Below are 21,462 nucleotides of genomic sequence, written 5' to 3' on the forward strand. Positions count from 1 at the left end.
ATTTTCCACTTGACTGTTCCTTTTAATTTCCATTTAACTAATTTTCTCATTTTTGCATAGTGCCCCTTTTTGATGTTGAATGCTACTGTGATGGGTTTCTTTGGTATTTTCCCCCCTACAAGGATGTTAAATTTAATTACATTAGGATCGCTATTACTGAGCGGTTCAGCTATAGTCACCTCTTGGACCAGATCCTGTGTTCCACTCAGGACTAAATCAAGACTAGCTTGTTGATTCCAGGACTAGCTGCTCCAAGAAGCAGTCATTTAATGTCTAGAATTTTATCTCTGCATCCCTTCCTGAGGTGAGATGTTTCCAGTCGATATAAGGATTGCTGAAATCCCTCATTACTGGATTTTCTCTTTTTGTATCCTCTATATCCCTGAGCATTTCACAATCACTGTCACCATCCTGGTCAGATAGTCAATAATATATTCCTACTGCTATACTCTTATTATTCAAGCATGGAATTTCTATCCCTAGAGATTCTATGATACAGTTTGATTCATTTAAGATTTTTACCACATTTGACTCTATGCTTTCTTTCACATATAGTGCCACTCCCCAGCCAGCACAACCTACTCTACTTCCTATATATTTTGTACCCTGGTATTACCATGTTCCATTGATTATCTTCATTCCACCCAGTTTCTATAATGTCTATTATATCAATATCCTCATTTAATACCAGGCACTCAAGTTAACCCATCTTAGTATGTAGACTTCTAGTATTTGTATGTAAGCACATGTGAGAGAGTCCTATTCAAATGTAACACAGGAAAGCAAGCAACTGAATATTGACAAAATATACACTTGACTGTTCCTCACGAGCTCCTGTCTGTGCTTTACCAACTTCATTCCTATCCTCTTTACTAGGATATAGAATTCCCCCTTCAATAAATTTATTCCTAAGGGATGTCTCCACCCAAATCCTGTGCCCTCCTGCATCTGTTGGCTTTCCCCCAGTCCACCATTTTTGCACATCTCGCATACAAAACCAGGAGATTTGTAGACAGACCGCTAAAGCCTGGTCTACACTTCAAATTTAGATTGACATAACTACATCACTCAGGGGTATGAAAAACTCAACACCTCTGAACACCAGAGCTATGCTGGCCTAACCCCTGATGTAGACATATCTAGGCTGATAGAAGAGAAGTTTCTGACAACTTAGCTACTGCCCCTTGGGAAGGTAGATTACCTACACCAATGGAGAAACCCCCTTCTGTCACTTCAGGAAGTGTCTATGCTCCAGTGTTCCAGTGGCATAGCCTCAGCACAGTAGCTGTGCTTCGATTGTAAACAAGTCCTAAATATATACCAATATATATATATGAACCTGTTCCCATTGAAGTCAATAGCAAAGCTCTCATCAACTTAGAGCAGGCTTTGGCCTCTACTGCAAAATGCTTTTTTCAATAGCCTCACCCTTCCTCCTTTTTAAAAAAAACTCACACACAACACTCTTGAATTAGAGAACAACAATTTTTAAAAAATCCAACTATGTTCCATCTTGAATTTTTGTAGAAAAGCAGACAGTAAGCCCGTGATCCTGTAGACACTTAGGTCTCATCTACATTTAAACAATTAATCAGTATAAATTAGGGCTGTCGATTAATCACAGTTAACTCACATGATTAGCTCAAAAAAATGAATCGCGATTAATCACACTGTTAAATAATAGAATACCAATTGAAATTTATTAAATATTTTTGGATGCTTTTCTACATTTTCAAATATATTGATTTCAGTTACAACACAGAACACCAAGTGTACAGTGCTCACTTTATATTATTATTTTTTATTACAACTATTTGCACCGTAAAAATGATAAACAAAGAAACAGTGTTTTTCAATTCACTTCATACAAGTACCATAAAGAAATCTCTTTATCATGAAAGTGCAATTTACAACTGTAGATTCTTTTTTGTTATAGAACTGCACTCAAAAAACCAAAACAATGTAAAACTTTAGACTCTACTAGCCCACTCAGTCCTACTTCTTGTTCAGCCAATCGCTCAGACAAACAAGTTTGTTTACATTGACGGGACAAATTGCTGCCTGCTTCTTATTTACAATGTCACCTGGAAGTGAGAACAGGCATTTACATGGTACTTTTGTAGCCAGCATTGCAAGGCCAGATAAGCTAAACATTCGTATACCCCTTCATGCTTCAGCCACCATTCCAGAGCACATGCTTCCACGCTCATGACGCTCATTAAAAAAAATGCGTTAATTAAATTTGTGACTGCACTCCTTGGGGGAGAACTGTATGTCTCCTGCTCTGTTTTACTCACATTCTACCATATACGGGGAGGAGGGATAGCTCAGTGGTTTGAGCATTGGCCTGCTAAACCCAGGGTTGTGACTTCAATCCTTGAGGGGGCCATTTAGGGATCTGGAGCAAAAATGGGGGATTGGTCCTGCTTTGAGTAGGGGTTTGGACGAGATGACCGCCTGAGGTCCCTTCCAACCCTGATGTTCTATGATAGTTCATGTTATGGCGGGCTCGGATGATGACCCAGCACATGTTGTTTGTTTTTAAGTCAGGGAGTAAATTTACAATAGGGACAAACAAGGCCAAAGGAACAGGCACCTGCTACCTGAAGCATGGGGAGGTGCAAGAACACTGGCGCAGAAGGGCGTGCACACACACCAGCCAATGGAGGCGGAGCCATGGGCAAGTGCACTCGTGCACACATGTGAACACATGCTCACAGCCCCGCCCTGTCATACGGTGGGGGGGAGCCCCCAGACACCTGGGCTGCAGCAGGCCTCACCCCCCAACACCCGCCTTCTGCTTCTGCCTCTGCTCCGCCCCCCATAGACCCCGCCCCCTCCGTTGCGCTCCGGCGGAGTGACGCCCCGCCCCCTCCTCCGAGGCCCCGCCCCCTGAAAGCCCCGCCCAGTCCTCCCAGGCCCCGCCCCCCATGCCGTCCCGGCCAGCGAGGCCCGCCCCCTCGCGGAGGGAGGCCCCGCCCCCGGGCCGCTTCCGGCGCCTCTCCCCAGCGGCTGGGCAGGGCCGGGGAACATGGCGGCGGGCGCGCGGCAGCCCAGGCCCAGCGCCGCCGCGGTGACCGCGCTCCTGGCCGCCGGGCTGGTGCTAGCGCTGGGCCCCGCCGCCAGCGCCGCCGCGTCCCGCCCCTCCGAGGTGGGCAGCCCCGGCGAGCCGCGGAGCCGCGTGCGGGTCCTGAGCGCCGCCAACTGGAGCCTGGTGCTGCAGGGCCAGTGGATGGTGCAATTGTGAGTAACGGCCCCGCCGCCGCCGCCGGCACCTCGCCCCCGGGGTAATCCGCCGCCCGCCCCCGGGACAGTCCGTTCCCGCCGCCCCCGGGACAGTCTGTCCTCCATCGTCTTTCCCTCCGCCGGGACAGTCCGTTCTCCATCGCCCCCGCCCCCCCGGGACAGTGCGTCCTCCCTCGTCTTTCCCTCCCGCCCCGCCCCCCGGACAGTCCGTTCTCCATCGCCCCGCTCCCCCCCCGTGTCTGTCCCCTGCCCCGGACTGCTTATTCTCCACAGCTTCTGCCGCCCCCGGAGAGTGCCGTCCTCCCGCCCCGGGGCAGCCTGTCCTCCCCATGCACAGTCTCGTCTCCCCCGCCACAGTCACCCCGCGGTGCTGGGATGCCTATGCTGTACCCTCCCCTGCCCCCCAAACTCCTGTGGGCTGGTGGGGTGACAACACTGTGCATCCTTCCAGCCCAAACACCTATCCAGAGGAGGGACAGTGTAGGGGGCCAGGAGAAGAAATAATGTCGTGCTCCAGATAACTCGCTCTCCCATCCCTAGAGTGATATTTTTCCTGCGTGTACCATCTTAGAAGGAGAGAGCGACTGCATTACTTGGGACAACATTATTTTTGTTCATTTGTGTAGTAACTAACGCCCCCCAAATACAGTGTGTTTCTTCAGATTAGATAACAACCTTCTGAAATACAGGCCTGATCCAGCAAATCCTTTACATCAGAGGTAGTCAATAGGCAGCCGGTGGGCCAAATCTGGACTGCTAGATGCTTTTGAACAGACCCTAAAATCTTTTTATTTACCACTTGTTGTTTATTATTTTCTTTGGAGTTTTGACCTTGACTTAGAAATTTGGACCTTGACAAAAAATAAGTGACTACCGCTGCTTTTCGTGGACAGTCTTACCAGGCCTATACTCTTTTCTACTGCTTCCCATCAACCCTAGGTTATAAACATGCAAAAATTTTCCTGTGACAAATATCTACTGTTACCTCTGTCCTCAACAGGGAGTGGGAAATCCACTAAATAACGTTTGCATAATCAGGGCCAAAAACACTTAAGAACATGCTTAATTTGCTGCACGTTAGTAGTCCCATGGACTTCAGTGAGACTATTTGTGTTTGCAAAGTTAAGCATGTGTCCTGCATCTTCTTTGCACTCAAAGCTTCCATTGAGTTCTGTTGGAGTAAGGAATGCAAAATTGGGATACAGTGGCACTATGCATGAGTTCAAAACTACACAGTCCGTTCCCCTCCCTTCTTACTTCCCAGCAGGGTATGTCCAATTCTCCTTGTCTTTGGAAGATATGAAGCACACCAAAAATGCCTCATGAGCCTGTTCCTTCTCCCATTGACATCCATAGGAGTTCTGCCATTGACTTCTATGGAAGTTGACAGGTTTCAGAGTAACAGCCATGTTAGTCTGTATTTGCAAAAAGAAAAGGAGTACTTGTGGCACCTTAGAGACTAACACATAGAGCGAAGTTCACTTAGGTCAATGGAAAACTCCCATTGACTGAAATGATGCTAGGATTTCACCCAGGATATCAGACCATTCAAGTTTCTGAAATACAGATATTTTGAATTTATAGGCTAGCCCAGCTGTATTTGTTTAGAAACAACAATTTTGTATTTCTGCAAAACATTTTAAAAACAAGCGTTAGAAGGGATTATGATATTTCCCTGGTTTTGCGTGCAGGGGTGCTGTAAAGTGCAATTTGTATCTTGGCATGTTTGCTGCCTTTCTGTAAAAGTGCTCTCACAGCTTGAATATCCGAGCAGTTAAAAACAAGCTAAGAACTACTAGTGGTGTCCTTTTCAACGATACTATGAGGAACAATCAAGTGTACTTGTTTCCTAAATTTTGTTTTCTAAAAAATGCTCTTCATAACAGAGAATAAAGAGCTTAGTCCTAGGCTGAAGCCATGAGTTAGTTTGGATGATCTAATTCTGTATGCGTTATTCCTAGAAAGTCTGTGCATGTTTAAATAACATGACTCAAAGTTGATGGTGGTGGGTGTTAAACTTCAGTAAATCCTAGGGTAAATTTAGGATGTAAACTAGCATTGAGTCTATGAAAGCTGCATTCATGTTTGTTTTTAGACTATTTCCCTAGGTTTGTTTCTGCCTTGTTGTTCTTCTACTGGGATTGAGTCACTCTGCATTGGGAGGTGATTAGAGGGAGGGACTGTCTAGGCCACCTAGGAATTTTAGATTTCAGAAGCCTATTGGAGTCTTAGTGATATCAGCAAGTAGTCAAAATAGATATTATGCCTGACCATCTTGAAGGCCCTGCTTTAAAGACATTCCCTGACTCATTATTGTGAATAAGGTTTTTTAGGATTGGGCTTGATTTTTCATTGTATATTCTTGTCTATCTTAAGTGCAAAACTGTGATATGAAAATGAAAGGAAAGTTTCTGATATAAATAGAAGAAAAATAATAAAATAGATTTGAGGTCATCTGGTAGTTAGTGTTTTGCCTTGTTACTGCCGTATGAAAAATATTATGAGCCACTGATAATCAACTGATATATTAATGATTTCCTAGTACCTTTTTCAGTAACTATAAGTCATTTAGTATTTCATTAGTTGGAGACAATCTGTTAGTTTAGACTTAAAATGTAGGATTTAAATAGAAGGGGTTTTGCATAATGTAACAAAGCTTTTCATTCACTTAGACCTTGAATGGGTTAACACAAATTTTAGACTCTTTCTGTGAAGGTTTATAAATTAAGGTTTTTATATGAAGAAAGAAGATTCACTAGCCTGTGTATGAATAATAAATTTATACTAAAATCAAGTGGGTGGTTAATGGTAGTGGCTCCTCACTTTCTCTTGGCCATAAAAAGTAAGATGGAAAATATTTTAAGCAACCAGCCGCCCACTCCACACACAACCTGCCAAAAAAGGGGGGCAGAGGGAAAGGGAGCATGCAAAGATGGTGGCGAATGTCTAAAACCAAAAAGTGGTGGAGCAAGGACATTATTAGGTTGGTTTTCATTCCTTAAGAGCTAATTTTGTCAGAATTCAGTGCTGGTTAGATCTCAGAGCTTGTTTCAGTCAGATTCTCTCTTCTCAAAACTGGTGCTTAATTTAACTAAATCACCTGAATTATGTGACACTGGGACTTTTTAATTAAGATACTTCCTATGGTATTTTAAATTTAAAAATGAAAGCTCCTGATTTTTTTTTAACTAGCAACAAACTCCTCTGCTGGACTGATGTCTGCAATATGTTTTTTTGCCCTTCCACTAACTTCATGAATCTGAAAACCATATTTTCCACACTACAACTGTAGTGTTAACTCTGCTTAGACGTGATGAAGATAAATGAACTAGTGACTCGTGGAGATGGTAGCATGGGAAACCTATCAGCCCAGGTTTTACCACTAGCTGAGTATGGGGGACAGGACTTGACTTGCCTAAATTCTTTTCCCTTATGGTAGTTGTATTATGTTTATACATAGACACTGTATGTAATAGGAAATATCTGTTTAAGCTTCCCCGTGCTCTCTTTCCTTGAATATCCTAAAGTGCCTCTGGCTTGACCTCAAGAGGTCACCTCTCTTAAGTGAGAGTGAATCCACTGGTGCTGGATTTGTGATCAGGAGTCTTGACGTCTTCCTACTAGAAACTAGTCTGAGATCCACTGGTATTCACAGAACAGCTATTAAATGATGACAACTGTTTGTCATTGCTTACTTTGTCTGGATTTGAACTGGTGACCTGGAGGTGAGATTCCCACCCAGTTACCAGTCTCTTGATCCAGAATTTAGTCCGATATACTCCTCTGAAATTGTTGCAGTATTTGACATAAAAATCCTAGCTGCTTGGGAGGCCTGGCATTTTCTCCAACTCCTTTGGTGTGTCCAGAGTTTTCTTTCTACACTAACACATGATGAGTTCTCTTAGCACTTCTGTGGCAACCATGATTATACTGGAGATCCCTATTTAAAGGCTGTAAGTTGTCTGTTGTATAGTAAGGGCTGCTGTCTAGACCATGTCAACCTGCATATCTGAAAAATGCTGTCATTTGTTCAAAATGATACAATGGCAAATACTTAGGGAATAGTGTAAACTAATTGGCATAGTACTGACACCATTTATAAGCCGCAAATAGAAAACAGAAATCTTGAATGTCAGCATTTCAATTCTAACTTTTTCTACACAATACCAGCTGTGAAGAGTCAAGTTCTTTTTCCAGAACAGTACAGTGTATCACTGCAAAACACGCCAATAAAAAAAATTAGTTCTTGGATGGCTTTTTGTAACTTCACAGCTGGCAAAGTTGCAGGATCTGGAAATACTGCAGAACGTTTTATCAATGAAATGTAGGATAACTATCTTTGAAAGAAATCATAGCTTTTTTGGGGCTTCTGTTTGCATCAAGGTGAAAAGGAGTGTGCTGAAGTGTGTGAGATCCAACATTTGCAAGAAATGGTGATAGCAGGAGGCTAGTATGAACAAAATAGGAAAGGCTTTTTAATTGACTTCTATTTTTTCTCAGCTTACAGAGTAGAAATTGTATATTCAACAATATCTGAGAAAATATTTTGTTTTTGGTTTTATGTTTCTATTGTTGTTGTTTTTGTGTTATATGAATACATTGCTGACGTTGTCTGTGGCAACTTGAACCGCTGTATCCTGTACTTGTGGGAGGAATGACTTGGGAGCCAGAAGGTTGTCCCTGAGTTCACACATTTATGTGCAAGTGTGACTGTTGACAACTGCCCAGGCCTTGAACACTATTCCAGGTCTAGTGGTGGATTGAACGGCCTGATAGTGCCTGGGTTACCTGTTTGTTGGCCATGAAGTCTGCCCCAGTGGGGCATTTGTTTTGGACTAGGCCCCAGTTGAACTAATGGTGTACGCTACTGAGTAATGGTCAAAGAACTAACAGAAGAGGAGGAAGGGCTTTGGCCTGGCATAAGTGCTGCCCAGACAAGTGCTTCACCTCCTGTGGGCAAAAGAATACCTATTACTTTGGGGATGCTGTTTGTAGATATCGAGTACCACTTATTTGTCCTCCATATAGAGTGTAGGCAAGTCTACAGTGTAAGCCATTGTGCTAACGGTCTATACAGCAATAGAATTTAGAGATAGTGTTTACTGTTGAGGGTTTGAGCATAATTAGGGTATGTCTACACTGCAATTAAAAACCCATGTCTAGCCCGGGCTTGGACTAAGGGGCTGTCCAATTGCGTTGTAGAGTCTTGGGCTGGAGCTCGGGCTCTAGGACCCTATGAGGTGGGAGGGTCCCAGAGATTGGACTTGAGCCTGAGCCATATCTACACCACAGTGAAACAGCCCCTTAGCCCAGGCCCTGCAAGTCGGAGTCAGCTGGCATGGGCCAGCCCTGGTTGTTCAGTTGCAGTGTAGGCATACCCTCTGGGCCTTCTGCAGCTATAGTGGACAGATTGATGGAACTCACATATTTCTGTTTTGCTCATAACAAAAAGCATCAATATATCAATTTTAAAGTGTACTCCTTTGTGATATAGGTGTTAGTGGGTTACAGAGGTTAATTCCTGGATCTTTGTTGACTGGCCAGATTAAATGCACTCGAGACTTACTGAGTTTTGTGAAAGGTGACTCTCTTCTCACCTCCTCATAGAAATCAGGTCTCTGTTCCTGCAGAATCTTGGTGAGTCTACTTATCTTTTATTTCCTTGGAGAATGCAGCCTGTCCTGGATTAACCAACACAGAGTGTTGAGGAAGCTGTTGTAAAAACAAAATTTGAATGGTCCTAAGATAACTCCTGAAGAGCAGTGATAACACTACCTGCATTCCCGATGTTTTGGTTTGTGTACTATGTATTTGCAATATACATCTCCCTTCACAATGCATGACTTAAGGAGGTTAAAAAAAACCCTGTTTCATCAGTCTGAAACTCCTTGAATGCCAGGCTAGTGCTGTTGTGCATTCAAGAAACCTAACCCAAGTGGTACTCTTTGCAATGCTTTTGCAATGCAAAGACGAGGAAGGAAACAAATGAAAAAAACCGTGCCAATAGTAGCTGCTGTGGGTATATTAGCGACGTTAGTCACCAATTTCCTGCTTAAGTTAAATGCTGGATTATTTTACCATATTTGGCTATAAAGTGGAGGAAATGTTTTTAAGAGCATGATTGTCAATTCTTTTTATCTCTCTCTGTTTTGGACATATATTCAAAGGTTTAAGATGTGGTTTCCTCACTGTAAATGATGCCACACTTTGTAACAGACATGTTAATAAACAATAAGTCTTACACACATACCCTGAGTGGAGTTTACTGAAAGAATAGACTGTAGGTTTATGTAAAGAGGAACTGTAGCGTGAGGCTAATCTGAGGAAAATGTATTAGGGGAATGGAGAGGGTGCAGAAAATGATGGAAGGAAGCTAGGATATGAAGGTGGAGATGCTGGACAGGAAAGTATTTGGGGCTGGTGGAAAACAGTGGTAGGTTCCTGTGCATAATAAGATCTCTGAGGTGAAATCCTGACTCCATTGAAGTCAATGAAAATTTTTCCATTGATATCTGATGGGCCATGATTTCGCTCTCATAACAGCATAAAAGCCTTTATTTATCTTCCTGATCAACAGGGCCTGACTTTCTATCTTCACCTTCCTCTAGTATGGATTTGGGGTTTCATATGTTCCTTGTCTCAGAAAGTCTCTTTTATGTATCTCTGGGCAGGTCTATGCTATCTCTTAAGTTGATCTCAGGGTGTGAAAAAGACATCCCTCCTCCTCCCCCCCCCCCCCCCCCCCCCCCCCCCCCCCCCCCCCGAGCAGCGCAAATTACAGTGACCTAAGTGCTGTCCACAGCGGTGCTATGTCGGTGAGAGACACTCTCCTGCCAGCATTGCTTCTGCCTCTCACGGTGGTGGAGTAATTATGCCAACACGAGAGTGGCATAGAGCGTCTTCACGATGCGCACTACAGCGGCACATCTACATCGGATGTAGCTCTTCCAGTGTAGACCTGCTCTCTATCTCCCTTAGCTCATCCAGATCAGCCACTCTAGTGTAAAGAATCTGTACTTGATGTCTGAGGGCCATGAGCTCCTTGCACCGAATGCACACATACACCAGCTGCCCACAAGGCAGGTAATCATACAAGCCGCATTCAGTGCAATAAACTGGATAGCCCCCTCTCTGTTGCTGGACTTCTGCTTGCATTCTTTGTACTCCTGAATCTTTTTTTGTTTGTGTTACATCACGTTATATTTAATTACATCTCATAAAGACAGCAACTTCCTTACGTGATTCACACTGTTGCCAGGATCCAATGTAGAAGAAATATACTCACACAGTTGCTTCTGGGCTTTGAAGTGCGTGAGTCTTGCAGGTTTCAATCCACAGCTGTTCAGTGGATAAAGCTTCAGACAGCCCACTGTTAAGTGCAGTCTCTGAGAAAGTAAATATAGAGATTTTTTCCCTTTGAAACCATTAAGTTTTAAAAACAAGGTGAAATATTCTTACCTAGAGCACTTGAAAGGGGGAGAACCAGAATAGATCATTATATTAAATATACATTTCTAAATATTTGAGGCTCTCTGTCAGTCTGGGCCTTGAAAGAGTGACAAATTTTAGGCAAAATTAGGGTACTCTACTGGTGGTAATAGGCCACAGATGATGAGTATTCCTTCCCCTTCCTCTGAGAAAATCTTTTGCATATGATCCTAGGCTGCCCTGTCAGATTTGGATTTGAACTAAAAAAAAAAAAAAAAAAAAAAAAAAAAAGCTGATCCCCTGGTGCTGTAAAAAGGCACATCAATTTTGATAGGACAGACGGGAAGGACATTCTGCCTCCTCAGCCTTGTCACTGAGCTGGATGAGTGAGTGTATAGCAGGGAGTCACTGCAGTGGAAGATTCAGGGGACCTCACCATCGGGCCTCTGCCCTGTGAGCCCCCTCGGCCCCTCCTGCCTCACGCACCACCGAAGCTGGCTGCGAGACTTGCAGCCAGGCTGTCACCGAATCATGCCCAAGAAACAGCTGTACATGATTATGCTCCTCACCCTCATGTCCCTCCCGGACACCAAATGGCGGGAACTTTCACCACCCAAGTGGGATGAGGAACCCCAGTGGGCCAGTCTGTATTCCGCCCTAGTCCTATGGCCACCGGGGATGGTACCTGGCGACTCCTTCATGGAGCCGTAACCATGGGCGTGTACTTGGTGTCGTTCACACCTTGGTGTCGTTCACACACTTGTCCGTTCTGTGGTCAGAGGGAGACACTGGCGTACATTTATATCAGGTGTGCCAGGTTGCAGCTCCTCTTCCAGCTCCTCCAAAACCACCTCCTTAAGTTTTGGCTGCACTTTTCCCACACCTCCTGATTTATGCACACCCTATCTGTGGCCCCGCAAAGTTGCAAGACCTCCTCGTCAACCACCTAGTGCTGGCCATGGTGGTCATCCATCATACCAGTAGGAGGAAATTGGATGGGGGCTGAGGGCTCTGCAGGTGCAGGGTCTATTTCTGATCTTCCCTCAAGTCACACCTCCAGGCAGAGTTCCTCTGGGCCACGTTCACTGGCTCCCTGGATGCCTTCAAGGAGCAGTGGGCACTGTCTGGGGTTCTCTGCTCAGTGTCCCCATCTGGATCCCTGCTTTTGAACCTGTGCCCCTGTTTTTCCATTTTTTTGTCTGTGTCTGGTGGCTCCTCCCCTTAGGCTGTGGGCGGGGGGGGTGAAGGGTGGTGCTTTAGATGTAGGTTGGCTTGAGCCTGCCCATCCCCAGAGCCTCAATAGGTGCAATGGAAGATGAACTCTACGGTAAAATGTACATGTGTTAAATATCTGTCCTGATCCCAACTGCCACTGTTGATAGGATCACTGTTCAGATTAGATTCTTCTGCCTCCCCCGCTTCCTGGGCCATTTGTCCACCTGTAAAATTTAGCACAACAAATAGTATGGCTTTAATAAAGTTTAACTCACTGTTTTGAAGCTAGTTTTGTTGCCATATTTGGTCCCGTCTACAGTGTGTTTCTCTTTGGGTATGTGCTTGGATGTGAGGCAGAGAAGAGCAGTCTAAGGATTCGTTTTCACTAGTGGCCTTTTCCACCCCTACAAATAACCTCAGTATCAGCTGGGAGCTGCTGTACTGAGAGTGGCTGCAGAGACAGTAGGGTTGAAGCTGTTAAGATTCATGTGGATGGTCTTACTGTGTCTGAACAGTGCTTAACCCAACTGGGTCTCAAATCTTGCGTTGGCTTTTGGGTGCTACTGCAGTATAAATAAAAACAATTTATAATTTTATTTTTAGTAAGGGCAAAAACACAGGAGGATTTGTGTGCTTTGTGTGTGGTTTTGCTGGCCTCTAGGAAATTACTTTTATATTCTGGGGTGCCCAGTATGGCCGATTCCTGTGTTCTGTGAAAATCCATCTTATTCCCCATGTGCTCAACAGCAAAATACAATAATTTGATGATACAATAAAATCAACAATCATGGTTGTCTGATATGTCCTTTTATCAGTTGGCTTTCTCTCCCTGCTGCTGTCCTGGCTCTGGCACTCGTCTCAAAGGCATGATAGGGCATGTCTACACTTGCCTCCGGAGCGATCGATCCAGCAGGGGTTGATTTATCACATCTAGCAAAGACGCAATAAACTGACCGCTAAGCGCTCTCCCATCAACTCCGGTACTCCACCGGAGTGAGAAGTATAGGCGGAGTTGACGGGGGAGCGTCAGCAGTTGACCTACTGCAGTGAAGACACGGGCGCGGTAAGTAGATCTAAGTACATCGATTTCAGCTATGTTATTCACGTAGCTGAAGTTGCATTACTTAGATCGTTCCCCACCCGAGTGTAGACCAGGCCGTAGAGAAGAGCTGTCCATATAGTCTCAGGTGACTTGGCATCCAAACTTGAAACTTTGACCTCAGTGATTTCACCTTTCTGTTTCAAACAGCGTATTGTAGATAAGATTTTGAAACATTACCTTTATAACAAGATGGTAAATGTGTATTTGTTCAGTAACTAAAACAATTCTATACTCTTGCATCAATGAACTTCAGTAGGCAGTTTTAAAAAATATAAATAAATATACTTCAACCATATCTGTTTGCGATGGTGTTAGGATGTGTGTTTTTGGCCCTATTAACAAGCTATGGATGTCAGTGTGACACTGACCTGTTCTAAAGGAGCAGATTCTATTTAAGGAGTTGTGAGCTACAATTCTAGTGCGAAGCATTTCATGGAGTTTTTTTCCTCTCCTGGTTGGCTCTCTCATTTGTTGCACAGATCTGAAAAATGTTGTCTACTGCATTTGTAAAATATTTTGACTATTTTCTATTTTAGCATCAATGGAAAAAATAATCTGTTATTTTGAGGTTACCTATAACTTAATAGACTCACAGGAAACCAGTTATCTGTCATATTTCTTCAGATGGCTTTTGTAGCTTTACTTTTATAACTGGGAGGCATGAAAAACTTCATTATCTGGGAATCCTATTTTATGACCAGATTGTGACATTTTGATTTAAACACCCCCCCTCCCCCCAAACCAACAACAACAAAACTTCTTTGATCTTGTAAATATTGGAAATCTTGTGATTATCTTCTCAGGTAACACATTTGTAGTGCAGATGGGTTTATAAAACTCCTATCAATATGTCCAATTATTAGGTTGTAGGGGCATAGGCTGGCTTTAGTTTCTTTATTAATCTATTACCCATCCCACTGTTATGTAATTTACTAAAACCTAAATTCTTTCAAGAGCTCAGTTTTTGCTTTCCCTGAGCCTCATCTTTTCTGTAATTTTTATTTAAAACCATTGCATTTTTAAAGAGGAAGAGGTGTAGACAGCAGGAAATAGGAGAAAATAAAAATAGTTTTTTGTCCTTCTCCATTCCATCGTTCACCTCCATTCTGCACGCACATTCTTAGTACTCCTTTCCTCCACTTCCCATCCAGTTTAATTCTTGAGTATTTTGGGACTTACTACGTCGTTTTTTCTGTACATTCTTTAATTTCACTGCATTCTTGTGACATCTGATCACTACTGGACTGTAGTAGTTTAAGGTCTGTAAGGCTGTGTCTGGGAGTGGCTTGTGAAGAGATGACTCAACCAGTCAACTTAAGGTGCATAAAAATATGAAGTGAAAGTTAAAGGCGGGTCGCGGTGTCTCAAAATTTTGAATAGCGCCAAAAAATTTCAGCTATTCGAGCTCTTTCTCACTGTTCTTGGAACTCCTGGTGGAAGTGCCTACATATGGATATGCAATCCTATAGCCCACTGAAGGGGAAAGACTGCCATCGTATGTACTTGTGTTAGCAGGTCTATGTTAGCAGCAGCAGTGGGGACAGAGGCTTCTCCGAAGCCTGGTCCTCACTCAGGATCCCTTGCCATTGTTCTTAACATGTTTGGTAGCATCACATTCATAATGCTTGTGACGGGTGCACAGTAGACTGTGGAATGTAGTAATAATCTCCTCTTTAATAATTCTGTCCTCATCTGCAATGGGGGATAAAATAAATGTAAATACTTACCATGAACACAGCCACGCTACACCTAAAAGCATTTGATAGATCAGCACATTTATATCTATAAAAAAAAAAAAGCATAACTGAGGTGAATGGCAAGGTTCCAGCTATATTCCCCTTCTTTTAAAAGGATGGGAGGACTGCTGGCTCAGCCGATTGCGTGAAGTCCCTGTCTGAAATATTCCATGATTGACTTCCAGGGCATGCTGAAAAACCAATCTCTTTTCTCAGTTTTGGGGAGTTAGGAGGGAGGAGTAGCTAAGGTATGGTGTCTAAGAAAGATGTTTTTTTCAATCTCTTCTGATTATTTTTGATACATAGGAAAGCTTGGCTGCTGGGTCAGTCATATTGTGCAATTTGTTTTTAGTGTTAAAGGCACCTATAGCCTGTAAAAGGCATTTTCTCTTTTTACGATTCTACATATATTACTTACTACTATACAAGAGCACACTGTGCACCATCTCAACATTAATAAAATTTGTAACCAAGAAACAGTTAAAGCATGCTGCCACTTCAGTCATGGAATGTTATTTCTTTGTTTACTATCAACCCATGCAAGTTATGTAGGTAGCCCCTCATTGGAGTCAATGGGAATTTATGCCTTCCTGGAACCACATTTACTACAATGAGGGTTTGTCCATGTAGATCCCTGATGGGATGAGGGTCTACATGAGAGATGAGGTGACATAGGATGTTGGACATCTATGAGAAAGAAGGCTGTGGGATTGCTTATATTACAGGGTTTATACATTGTATTGAGTGGTATGTGTATAATAGATGTAGCTTGATGTGCGAACAAGGGTCATCTGGTTGTAAATGAAATTCCCATTGTTCTCAATGCCACTTGCAGATCTTGGGCAGAGTATATTGTTATGTAATATACACAGTCTTGTATAAGTCTGCTCCAGAAATCAGTGTTAAGTTCATCTTCCTCTCCCATTTTTTCATCTAAATATTTATATGTTGCCTGTTTTATTTTATATTTTCTTCTTTGTGGTTGGAGTGGAGACTTCATGTTCTTGCCCAAAACCCACCTCTCAATAAAACAGCTCTCCTTTATTCCATACATTACTTTAAAAGTTGTGCCCAGCTTTTTAATATTGTTTTCAATTTAATGTAGCCTACAGTGACACAGTCCCATTTGGCCTTTCCTATAAATCTGGTTGTAGTATAAGAGACGGTTTTGCTTACATTTTATTCTCACATCAATATAAAATACTTTTGCTTTAACATTTCTCATTTATTTTTTTTCTTTCCCATAATTCTTAAACTTTACATTTTCAACTCTCCGCAAACAGGGAGCTTTGAATTCTAAAAGGATAGCACATACTTAATTCTCTTACTATTCTGAAAATGGAATGCTTTAGGAGTATTCTTAAATCCCAGTTTTGCTCACTTGGATGTAGGCCTGTGGACTTCTTTCTTTTTCTCTTTCTCTTTCTTTTTCTTTTTCTTTTCTCACATCAGCTGTCTGCAGCGGCTTTCTCTCTCACCTTCTGCTTTCTCATTAGTTTTTCTTCTTGTCTTTTGTATTTTTTGACTACTCTCTGTTTCTGAATGTACCTTAAGTGATTTATTCTTTTCTTTATAGAGCACAGAGTTATTTTATGGATTTTTTCCTGTTAATATTGTCTGCTTTATTTGTCAGAAGCGCTTTCTCTTGAGGAATGTAACTTACAAAGTTCAGTACAAAAATCTGTTGCTTTTCTGTTGGGAAATGCATTTCTACAATATTATCTCTAAATGTTTGTTCCCTCTCGGTATATGTGATATTCTTGTATTTTTAAATGGTCTAATACATATGTCATTACTTCATAATTCCACTAGGTTAGCTTTCAAGCTAAGGCTTCCATTTCTAATTATCACAAGCAATACAATTTATTTCCAATCACAATTTCCCTTTTAATTTCTAAAATACCATCAGATTCTCTCAAGTTGTGATATTAGTGGCATTGAAGCAGCTATAAGACAAATTTCTTAGCGAGGACAGACCAGTCCCAGGCAGCCCCCCAACCTGAAGCAAATACTCTCCAGCAACCACACAACAAAAACACTAACCCAGGAACCTATCCTTGCAACAAAGCGCAATGCGTCCCGATGAGGAGGACGAGCTTGAGGAGAGCACACAGCACACCGTTCTCCCCGACAGCCAGGGTCTTTTTATCACCTTGACTGAAATACCCTCCCAACCTAACGAAGCCAGAGAAGGGACCTCTGGTGAGTGTACCTTTTAAAATATAATACATGTTATAAAAGCAAGCGTTTTTTAATGATTAAGTAGCCCTGAGGACGTGTCTGGGGATGGAGCGGATATCCTCCAGGGACATCTCCACCCAACCACTCCACCCCAGTGGGCAGCCCAAGCAACAGAAGGCTGCCATTCAAGAAGTTTTAAAGTGGCCTTTTCCTTCCCTCCTCCCACACCCCACCCAGGCTACCTTATGAGTTGTCTCCCTATTTTTATAATCAATTAATACAGAATACATGTTTTTTAAATGACAGTGACTTTATTTCCTTTGCAAGCAAGCTGTGATCAAAGCGGAGCGGATGCGTGGCTTACAGGGAATTTAGAGTCAACCAAGGGGCGGGTTTTCATCAAGGAGAAACAAACAGAAGGATCACACAGTACCCTGGCCAGTCATGAAACTGGTTTTCAAAGCTTCTCTGATGTGCAGCGCTTCCTACTGTGCTCTTCTAACCGCCCCGGTGTCTGGCTGTGCATATTCAGCGGCCAAGCGATTTGCATCAACCTCCCACCCCGCCATAAACGTCTCCCCCTTACTCTCTGAGATTGTGGAGCACACTGCAAGCAGCAATAACAATGGGAATATTGGTTTTGCTGAGGTCTGAGCGAGTCAGTAAACTGCGCCAGCGACCCTTTAAACGTCCAAATGCACTCTCTACCACCATTCTGCACTTGCTCAGCCTATAGTTGAACAGCTCCTGACTACTGACCAGGCTGCCTGTGTACGGCTTCATGAGCCAGGGCATTAAGGCGTAGGCTGGGTCCCCAAGGATAACTTTAGGCATTTCAACTTCCCCAACAGTTATTTTCTGGTCTGGGGAGTAAATCCCTTCCTGCAGCCGTTTAAACAGACCAGAGATCCTGAAGACGCGAGCGTCATGAACCTTTCCCGGCCATCCCACATTGATGTGGGTGAAACGTCCCTTGTGATCCACCAGTGCTTGCGGCACCATTGAAAAGTACCCCTTGCGGTTTATGTACTGGCTGCCCTGGTGGTCCGGTCCCAAGATAGGGATATGTGTTCCGTCTTTCGCCCCACCACAGTTAGGGAATCCCATTGCAGCAAAGCCATCCACTATGACCTGCACGTTTCCCAGAGTCACTACCTTTGATAGCAGCAGCTCAATGATTGCGTTGGCTATTTGCGTCACAGCAACCCCCACAATAGATTTGCCTACTCCAAATTGATTCCCGACTGACTGGTAGCTGTCTGGCGTTGCAAGATTCCACAGGGGTATTGCCACTCGCTTGTGAACTGTGAGGGCTGCTCTCATCTTGGTCTTCCTGCGCTTCAGGGCAGGGGAAAGCAAGTCACAAAGTTCCATGAAAGTGCCCTTACACATGCAAAAGTTTCGGAGCCACTGGGAATCATCTCAAACCTGCAACACTATGCGGTCCCACCAGTCTGTGCTTGTTTCCCGGGCCCAGAATCGGCGTTCCACGGCATGAGCCTGCCCCAATAACACCATGATCTCCAAATTGCTGGGGATCGCGGTTTTAGAGAAATCTGTGTTCATGTCCTCATCACCATACTGCCGTCGCCTCCTCGCCTGGTTTTTCAGGTGCTAGTTCTGCATAAACTGCACGATAATGCACGAGGTGTTTACAATGGTCATAACTGCTGCGGTGAGCTGAACGGGCTCCATGCTTGCTGCGCTATGGCGTCTGCTTGGGCAATCCAGGGAAAAGGACACGAAATGGTTGTCTGCTGTTGCTTTCACGGAGGGAGGGACGGTTGACTGACAACATTTACCCATAACCACCCGCAACAAATTTTTGACCCCATCAGGCATTGGGAGCTCAGTCCAGAGGGCAGCGGGGACTGCGGGAACTCTGGGATAACTACCCACAGTGCACCGCTCGGAATGTCAACACTTGCCAGGGTACTGTGGACACACACCGCTGAATTAATGTGCTTAGTGTGGACGCATGCACTCAACTTTATAAAATCTGTTCCCAAAAATTGACTTTTGTAAAATCGGAGTACTTTCGCAGTGTAGACATGACCTAAGTTAAGTATCCTCACACCTTCTTGTCAACTGTCTAAATGGGCCATCTTGATTATTACCACTCAAGTTTTTTTTTCTTTTCTCCCACTGATAATAGCTCATCTTAACTAATTAGCCTCTTACAGTTTGTATGGCAACTTCCACCTTCTCTGTATGTGTATATATATATCTACATATATACTATATGTTCCATTCTATGCATCCGATGAAGTGGGCTGTAGCCCACGAAAGCTTATACTCTAATAAATTTGTTAGTCTCTAAGGTGCCACAAGTACTCCTATTCTTTTAACAAATTAGAGTCAGTGTAATTTAGAGGAGGGCCTGAGATGTATGAAGGTGATGTAGAATGTTGTCTTTAGGACATAATTTTTGAAGATACACCTCGCTTCAGTAACTTTTTACAGCTTCCATGAAAATCAATTTTGTGTGTAAATGGAGTTATTTATGCTGCATTGTGAAGGATTTGGAAAAGCTGGTCTTTTCAAACTTGTGAATTGTTTAAACAGCTTAAAAAAATCCCTATGGATTTATAGAAAACTGGTTGGGATTTCATGATTTTTTTCCTAATCCAGTAGTTTTAAGAGAAAATTAGAAAAAGTGTCTACTTATCTGTGGTTAGTACTTTTATATTCCCATTGTATCAGATGTGCATTTTCTTGAAATCTTGATTTAAAAAACAATTTGTGTGTGTATATTAAACTAATACATTTTTCTCTGTTCTTAGCTATGCCCCTTGGTGTCCAGCCTGCCAACAGATTGAAGCAGCATGGGAGAATTTTGCAAAAGAAAGTGAACATCTAGATACCACGGTAGGAAAAGTGGATGTCACTCAAGAACCAGGTAAGCTATGAAATGAGCTCTATATAGGTATTTAAAAGGAACACTCGAACCTGTGTAACTCTTAGCTACTGGGAAAATATTCCATTTTACTGGGGCAACTGAAAAATTGGCCAACTCAGAAAAATGAGCTTATTTAATCAAAAGAAATGTTATTTCCTTCCATTTCTTTGTGCTGCTTGCATTTTTGAATTTAACAGCATAGTGTTTCTGTCTTCCAAATGAAGGATCAGTGTGGGTCTTCTGCTGTAGTGCCCTCTGCAGCGGACATCCCATAAAAGTGTCTACCTACAGTGTTGATCTACCTCTGCCATGGAAGGCTGTTAGTTGACTGAGATATTTCCACTGCCTGGTAGTAATAGTTGGGGGAACAAGGAGATTGAAAACCATGGATTATTCTAGTTGGGGAAACAATCTTGAAGTCTGCTCAAGCTAAATGGAAATTTTTATAAACTCTCTCTATTAGCTGGCTGCTTTATTGCTTTATTGTATTGTCTAGCTATAGTAATGCTTTTAAGTACTTTTAAAGGACCAGTTTAATTTGTTTCTTTTAAATGAAGTATGAATAGAAAAAAGCTTTTATAAACTTGTTCTATAAATTATACTTTCAAATAGGCTATTTCCTGGCTTCGGTGTGTTTTTTGAATGAGTCTGACACAGATATGTAACATTTTGAAACAAAAAAAAGCTTTGTTAGTTTAAGTACATGCAGATAAATGCAATATTTTTACAATTCTATCCTAGCTGCAGAGGGATGAAGTTTATTATAGTTAGGCTTGGAAAGATTAGATTTTTATCAGTAAATGTCGGTAAATGTCAATTTCACTGTAGACATATAAACCTAGGAAAAAATATTTCCACTGGTGATGATTGAAACTTTACAGATGGGCAAAGTAAGAAAAATGCTGCTTGACAACCTTTATTAGCATTTGATTTAAGGATACTTTGTGGTTTAATGGTTATACAGCTTCTACTTTTTGAATCTCAACATTTACCTTTAAATAATTACTGCCTGTTCCCCCCTCCCCCCCCAATTTCCCACAACTATGAAAATTTATATTGATAATAAAAATGCTTTAAAATAAACATCAGTGTCATCCATTGAAATAAAAAAAATATGCTAAGCTTAATTATAGTAATGATTTGCGATAAAAGTGGGAGGAAGTTCCAGATACATCCAAATCAGAAAACCATGGCTGATGATTTTGCTTTATCAAACCGTGGAAGTGCGTACACACTTTATGGGTTTATTTCTCAAGTGCAGGTGATACTGCAATTAAGTTAATTCCATACTGTTAATTTTAACAAGTTCAGACTTAATTTTTCTGTACCTGTGAAGCTGAACTCTAATCTCAAGGACAAAGAATACCGGCTGTTCGTAAGGGCTCAGTGTGTGCTTGTGAGTTACATTATTAGAAAGTTGGAGGAACACCAAAATTCTCTGAAATTGAAAAGGTACCGGTATGGGTTCTTCAGTTAGCGAATGCACAAATCGTTACCTGATTAATAAAGGGATGAGTTTGAAAACAGTTCTTCCTTTCTCATGGGCTAGACCTTAATTAAAACGAATCTCTGCTTCCTCATATTAAAGAAACAATGAGCTCCTAACTATTGCAATATCAACGTTAAGATTGCAACCAGTGTTCCATTGTGAGCCT

At 42.5% G+C, this 21,462-nt stretch overlaps 1 protein-coding gene across 3 annotated transcripts in view; it reads left to right on the forward strand.

Annotated features, from left to right (window-relative positions):
* Positions 1–2,978: 2,978 nt before the first annotated feature.
* Positions 2,979–21,462, forward strand: part of TMX4 (thioredoxin related transmembrane protein 4) — a 54,812-nt gene continuing 36,328 nt past the window's right edge. Inside the window, exons 1-3 of one of the 3 annotated variants that reach the window (XM_043544065.1) lie at positions 2,979–3,042; positions 3,079–3,243; positions 19,692–19,807. In XM_043544065.1, the coding sequence (XP_043400000.1) occupies positions 3,032–3,042; positions 3,079–3,243; positions 19,692–19,807 (292 nt within the window). In that variant the 5' untranslated portion in view covers positions 2,979–3,031. Of the gene's footprint in view, positions 3,244–19,691; positions 19,808–21,462 lie in introns of all 3 variants that reach the window. The other 2 variants (XM_037896165.2, XM_037896164.2) reach the window with 2 other exon arrangements.

The sequence above is a fragment of the Chelonia mydas genome, chromosome 3 (assembly GCF_015237465.2).
Source record: "Chelonia mydas isolate rCheMyd1 chromosome 3, rCheMyd1.pri.v2, whole genome shotgun sequence".
In the NCBI taxonomy this organism is placed as follows: domain Eukaryota; kingdom Metazoa; phylum Chordata; order Testudines; family Cheloniidae; genus Chelonia; species Chelonia mydas.